Here is a 7,071-nt window from a genome sequence, read left to right as displayed (position 1 = left end):
TGCCTGCTCTTCCAAAGGTCCTGAGTTCAATTCCCAGCAACCACATGGTGGCTCACAACCATCTGTAATGGGGTCTGGTGCCCTCTTCTGGCCTGCAGACATACACACAGACATAATATTGTATACATAATAGATAAATAAATACATAAATAATTTTAATAAAATAAAATTTTAAAATAATGGCCAGGTACAGCAGTACATGCCTTTAATCCCAGCACTTGGGAAACAGAGGCAGATGGATCTCTGTGAGTTTGAGCCCAGCCCAGTCTACATAGCAAGTTCCAGGCCAGCCATGGCTACAGAGTATGACCCTGTCTTCAAACAAACAAAAAACCAACAACAAAGTAAAGTTTAACTGGGTTTGGTGGTATAGGCTTGTAATCCAAGTTACTTGGGAAACTGAGGCAGGAAGATGTAAACCGAAGGTTGAGGTCTGCCTGGGCTGCACAGTGAGCTCCAGGCCAACCTAAGCAATTTAACAAGACCCTGTCTCCAAAGAGTACAAAGAAGGCTGGGGATACAGTTCAGTGTTGCAGCATTTGCCCACGGTGTCTGAGGCCCCTGACGCCCTCAAAATGTGAAGCTCATGGCATGTAACATATCTCACTAGATAAAACCACACCTGTGACTCCCTTTCTGTTAGACTGCTCTGTTTCTTGGGATCGGAAGTACTAAGACATAGACTGTGAGTGGGGCCCCGACAGTTCGGTTAGTCCCCTGCACGGATGGATGGCAGCTCACTTGCGCTCGCTCTCTCTCTCTCTCTCTGGCAGCTGAGGTCCTTTAATGAGGGCCTTCGCCCCCCAACTCTGCGACTCCATAGGGATGGTAGAAATGTCACCAGCCTTCTTTTCCAGGTCCAGGATATCTTGAAACTTAAACACAAGCCCTTCTCCCTCGTGCTGGAGGAAGATGGTACGATTGTTGAGACAGAAGAATATTTCCAAGCCCTAGCAAGAGATACCGTGTTCATGGTCCTGCAGAAGGGGCAGAAGTGGAAGCCCCCATCAGAACAGGTGACCGTCTCCCCAGGCAAGGGTGATTGTTGGGAGCGTGGGAGGAGTCCCAGATGTGAGCTAACACGGGCTTGTCTTGCAGCGCAAGAAGAGACCCCAGCTATCCGATTCCCAGAAGCCAACTAAGAAGATCGATGTGGCCCGCGTAACGTTCGACCTGTACAAGCTGAACCCTCAGGACTTCATCGGCTGCCTGAACGTGAAGGCGACCCTCTATGACACATACTCGCTTTCCTATGACCTGCACTGCTACCGGGCCAAGCGCATCGTGAAGTGAGTGGACTGGAAGAGCCGGGGACAGGGCGGGAGAGAAGCTAACCTGTCTGCCCAGAGCTAAACTCTCTCGGGGGCTGGAGCGGCACTGGGCTAACAAAGAAAGACAGTCACATCTGTGAAGGGGCTTATCTAAGAGACTTGGTTTACATTAGGGTGGCAGAAGATATTTTAAGATTACTTCTTAGGGCCAGGCGGTGGTGGCACACACTTTTAATCCCAGCACTCGGGAAGCAGAGGCAGGTGGATTTCTGCGAATTTTAGGCTAGCCTTGTCTATATATCAAGTTCCAGTTGGGGTTACACAATGAGACCTTGTCTCAAAAAAATTGTGCTAAAATCTTCACGTCCAAAATTTTCTGCTGAGACCACTGTAAATGTCTTGCTCGGCAGTACAAAGTAACTGGCCGTGTTGTGTAAGCATTGTCTTGGTTTCCAGAACCTTTGCACCGGGCAGCAGAAGCTATACTCAGTAAATAATCGCTCTCGATTCTCTCCCGAGACCCTGCTGACCTTTAGTCTACTTTCTTTCCCTCTGTTGATCTATCCTGAATACCTCGTAGAAATAGAAAGACAGGGGGAGCCAGGCGGTGGTGCGCACACCTTTAATCCCAGCACTCGGGAGGCATGCAAATCTCTGTGAGTTCGAGGCCAGCCTGGTCTACAAGAACTAGTTCCAGGTCAGGCTTCAAAGCTACAGAGAAACCCTGTCTCGGAAAAAAAAATCACAAAAAGTTATTTTATGTGTATTGCTGTTTTGCCTGAATGTATGTATGTGTGAGGGTGTCAGATCTTGGAGTTACAGACAGTTGTGAGCTGTCATTTGGGTGCTGGGAATTGAATCTGGGTCCTCTGGAAATATTTTATTTTTTAATGTGTGTGTGTGTCAGAGAGAGAGAGAGAGAGAGAGAGAGAGAGAGAGAGAGAGAGAGAAAGAGAGAGAGGGTTTGTGCATGTGAATGCAGATACCCGCTGCGACCAGGAGCATCTGGTCCCCTGCAGCCAGTGATGCAGGTGTCTGTGAGCCTCCTGTCGGGATGCTGGGAGCCTATTGAGTCCTCTACATACTTTTAACCACAAAGCCATCTCTCCAACCCCTAAAATATGTTTTATGTGAGCTGCTTATAGTTCTAAGTGTATTTCTACTCCGTTTGAACCAACCCAAAACATAAATCCACATACTGAATGAAGGTTAATAGAAGTTAATTTTAAAACCTTTTTGCATTTTATGTGTATATATGAATGTGTATGAGTATATGCCTGCCATGACATGAGAAGACAGGTTATCTATCTTTAAAAGATTAGATTTATTTTTGTGTGTGTGTGTGTGTGTGTGTGTGTATCTGAGTTCACCGGCCTAGAGCTTCCATACGGCTTTGAGTGCGGTCATCAGGGGACAGATTTTTAGAGGTGGTCCTCTTCTTCCACCATGGGGTCCCTGAGATAGAACCCGGATTACTGGGGTTGGCAGCCACAAGTGCCTGTACTGAGCCATCTTGACGGCTCTGAGAAGACAAGGTTAACACTAGGCAGGAGCATTTCTCTTTCTTTCTTTCTTTCTTTCTTTCTTTCTTTCTTTCTTTCTTTTTTCTTTTTTAGTTTGTTTTTTGAGATAGGGTTTCTGTGTGTAAAAGCTCTGTCTGTCCTGAAATTCTCTTTGTTGACCAGGCTGGCCTTGAACTCACAGAGATCTTCCTGCCTCTACCTCCCGAGTGCTGGGATCAAAGGCATGTGCACCTCCACCACAACCCAGCAGTATTTCCTCTTCCTTATAGTTCATAAGATCAGCAGCTGCTAGAGACCCTCACTGAGCCCTTGTAACCAGCCATGGGAGAACTTGGATTCAGCCACTGCTCTTGAGGGCTTTTCCTGCCTCCTGTCCATCAGACCACATGCTGAATGCTTCATGTTAGTTTCAAACTCATACCCCATTTTACATGCTCGAAGCTGGGGCTCAGAACCCTAGAACCTCAGAACTAAAGTAATTTAAAGCCTTTTTTTTTTCCTCTGATACGGGTCTCGTGTCCCAGGCTGGCCTCCCACTTGCTATGTAGCCGTGGATGACTTTGAACTTCTGATCCACCTGCTTCTATCTCCACAGTGCTAGGGAGTCCTAAGTTACAGACCTGTATAACCACACCAGGTGATTGCGGTGCTGGGGATAAACCCGGGGCTTTGTTCATCAAAGACAAGCACTCTACCAAATTAGTTCACATCACCAGTCCTTAGAATAGAATAGTTAAAAGCAAACACACAAACCCCTCTGAATCAGTGTTCAGCCCTGTCTGGTCCAAGTTCTATTCTTAGTGTATGATAATATCAGGCATGGGAGCCTGTGGCTAGCACTGTGGCTAGCATCCTGAACACTGACCTGGAAAGACTATCAAGTCTAGGAACCAGTATCATAAAGGGCAGAAGTGTATTATGTAAGTTAATCTGGCTGGCCCAGAGTGGCTTAAAAAATATGGGATGGGGACATAGCTCTGTGGCAGATCAGCTGCTTGTGCACAAATAAATCCCTGGCTTCCATCCCCAGCACCACAGGAAAGAAAAACAAAATGTTATTACAAGAAAATAAAAACTTTGTTTTGAGAACTCAAGTTAGTATGGGAAAAAGCAGGAGTAGAGCCAGGGATGGCTGGCTATGAGCCGGGTCCCGGTCCCTGTCTGTACTTGGAAGGGTTTTAGTTGTTTTGCTTCAGTAATACTTAGATCCCCCTAAGGGGGATGGTTAACTTGAGCCCAGTATGGTGGGGCATGTCTGTAAACCCAGCACATGGGAAGACGAGGCAGGAAGATTACTACTTTAAGGCTACGTGGGCTTTATCTCCAGATTCTATCTCAAAAAGAGCCAATCAAAACAAAACAAAATCAGAAAAGTTAGGTGTGGTGGCACATAGCTGCAACAGCCTTCAGGAGACTGAGGCAGGAGAGTACTGCGAGTTCAAAGCCAGCCTGAGCTACACAATGAGTTTCTAGCTAACCTGAACTAGAGCGTGAGACTCTATCTCAAAAATAAAAGAGGGAGAGAGAGAGAGAGAGAGAGAGAGAGAGAGAGAGAGAGAGAGAGAGAGAGAGAGAGAGAGAGATCTAACTTGAAGCCAGCTGCTTCAGGCCAGCATAGAAAAACGGAGAGAATATTTGGGGAGATAGGATGGAGAGTGGTCTCCATGTCTGACCTGAATGCCTTGCTGTCTCCCAGGGAAATGCTCCGCTGGGCCCTCTTCAGCATGCAGGCCACAGGCCACATGCTGCTTGGCACCTCCAGCTACATGCAGCAGTTCCTGGATGCCACTGAGGAGGAACAGCCTTCCAAGACCAAGACCCCTTCCCTCCTCCCCGCCTGTCTGAAGATGCTGCAGTGAAGACCCAAGTCCTCAGAGGCCTCTCCAGCCAATGACTGGGGGCCCCGCACTCTGCTAGAAGCACCCGCAAGCCTGGCACCTCACTCACAGCACAACAGGAAGGGCTGGACCCTGGGTGTCTGGTCACAGGAGAACTTCCTGGCCTGGCCCACTTCCTACCTTCCTGTCTCAGGTAGCTTAGGGGACCAGCCTGCATCCCTGGCACAAAGTCTGCCACCTTGTCTTCACATGCCACCCCTACTTACCACTCCCTCTCTGGTGTCCCCTCCTGCCTTGACCATGCTCACCATGCAGCAGACATTGCTATGGTGGCCTCCAGAATACTTTGACCTCAGTCAAGACAACAAAATGAACAGAACGCCACAGTGACAGCGAGGCCTTGGTTATGGTCCAGGAAGGAGAAAAGGAGGGGGATTACCAGGGGGTCCTCTCACCAGGCATCCCAGCCATCACTCCCCCCTGCCCTGCAGGTGCACATGGCCTTGGGGGTTGCTAGAGTTTGTAAGAGGTAGATAGAAGGTTAACTAAAGCCAGGATGACATTGATGCAGATTTTACGGGGACCTTATCTGTGTGAGGGAGGGACTTTGGGGTCATGCAGATGGTTTTGAATCGTCAGGCCCCTCCTGTAAGAACCTAGTAAACTCACCGGTTCACCAAGCTGGACTTGGATGGAATCGGGGCTTCGCCGGTCATATGATAGAGATTGTGTTCCCCAGGGCAAGTCCCACAATTCCTCCTCTTGTTCTCATTCCCCACTACTATGTATGCTATTAGAATCTGAAGTAAATTATTTATGCTGAAACCTCATCTTTGCCTGTGTTCTTTGTGTGAAACCATTTGCCAAGAAGTACAGCATTTATCATTATTGGTGCTTGTGGGGGGGGCACACACATGTGTGCATGCGTGTGTGCTGGTATGCTACTACCATGGTGCAGGTGTGGAGGTCAGAGGTCAACTTTCATTCCACTCTGGGTCCCAGGGACTGAACTCAGGTTGTCTGGCTTGCACAGCAATTGCTTTTATAGGATGACTATATCAGTGGCCCTATTTGCTCTTCTAGATACAGAGTCTTATGTAACCCAGGCTGGCTCCCAATGTGTTATGTGTGGAGGAGGACCCTGAGCTTCTGATTCACTTGCTTCCACCTCCCAAGTGATCGCATTACAAGTGTGTGAAGCACCGTGTTTAACTTACGCGGCACTGGAGGATTGAACCCAGAACCCAGGGCTTCCAGCAGGCTAGGCAAATGCTCTACCAACTGCACCACATCCCCAGCCCAGCTCCTTCTTAATACATAAGGTCCTGACATTGAGAGATGCAATAAATAAATAGATAAATGTTAAAATAAAAATCTGCAGGGCTGGAGAGATGGCTCAGAGGTTAAGAGCATTGCCTGCTCTTCCAAAGGTCCTGAGTTCAATTCCCAGCAACCACATGGTGGCTCACAACCATCTGTAATGGGTCTGGTGCCCTCTTCTGGCCTGCAGGCATACACACAGACAGAATATTGTATACATAATAAATAAAGAAATAAATATTAAATAAAAATCTGCAGTTGGTGTTTGAGGCCTGACATTTGGTGTTTAGGCAGACCATGTAATCCAGGTATGTGTCAGTTTCTGTAAGGTAAGTTAAACCACTCTTTTGATTCCCAGTTGTTGTTTTTTATTATTTTTGTTTGTCTGGTTGGTTTGTTTTTTGAGACTTGGTTTCTCTGTAGCTTTGGAACTTTCCTGGAACTCGCTCTGTAGACCAGGCTGGGCCCAGACTCACAGAGATCCACCTGTCTCTGTCTCCGGAGTGCTGGGATTAAAGGCATGCGCCATCACTGCCAGGGTGTATTTTATAATGACCTTTCACGTGTCCAGGTTGAAGGGCCCTGGTACGTCTACGGGGTGATATATCAGACCTATGCCAGCTTGTACACAGTTCCCTGTTCATGGTCAACACTTCCACCCTCAGGATTGCAAGGTGAGTCTCCAGCCTGGCACGGTGACCCCAGGCACTGCGAAAACAAACCAGAGAGCTCTGAGGAGAAGGAGACAGGTCTTCCCAGAGTGAGCCCCATTTATGGGCCATAGCTGCTGGAGGGGGATGAAGCTGGAGGAGTAGGTAGCACCCATACCACACTGGCTGTGTTTCAGGGGCTTGTAGGTGACAGAGAACGCACCAGGGTAGCGGCCGATTGTCTGCTGTTTGATTTCCACCTGGTTGAAGGTCTTGACGTTGTACATGCCCACCCTGCTCCCTACCATCTCAGGCAGGAGGATCATGTCCCCCAAGTGGGTCTTTACTGGCTTCCTCATGGGTGGCGCCTCCTTCTTGGCCTTTCTGGGGCGCTTGAGTAGCGAGTACTGCTTCCACCACAGGCCATGGTTCAGGCTCCATCTCTGGGGCCTGCATCTGTTGGACTAGA

At 48.3% G+C, this 7,071-nt stretch overlaps 1 protein-coding gene across 2 annotated transcripts in view; it reads left to right on the top strand.

The window, feature by feature from the left end:
- Nucleotides 1–5,462, top strand: part of Cidec (cell death inducing DFFA like effector c) — a 12,916-nt gene extending 7,454 nt beyond the window's left edge. For both annotated transcript variants that reach the window (XM_050148582.1, XM_050148583.1), the window contains exons 4-6: nucleotides 858–1,016; nucleotides 1,099–1,289; nucleotides 4,491–5,462. In XM_050148582.1, the coding sequence (XP_050004539.1) occupies nucleotides 858–1,016; nucleotides 1,099–1,289; nucleotides 4,491–4,653 (513 nt within the window). In that variant the 3' untranslated portion in view covers nucleotides 4,654–5,462. The remainder of the gene's footprint in view (nucleotides 1–857; nucleotides 1,017–1,098; nucleotides 1,290–4,490) is intronic.
- The last annotated feature ends 1,609 nt before the right edge of the window (nucleotides 5,463–7,071 follow it).

This window comes from Alexandromys fortis, unplaced genomic scaffold, assembly GCF_014885135.2.
Source record: "Alexandromys fortis isolate MF-2015 unplaced genomic scaffold, M_Fortis_MF-2015_v1.1 scaffold_59, whole genome shotgun sequence".
Classification (NCBI taxonomy): Eukaryota; Metazoa; Chordata; class Mammalia; order Rodentia; family Cricetidae; genus Alexandromys; species Alexandromys fortis.
This window is presented reverse-complemented; position numbering and strand designations above follow the sequence as displayed.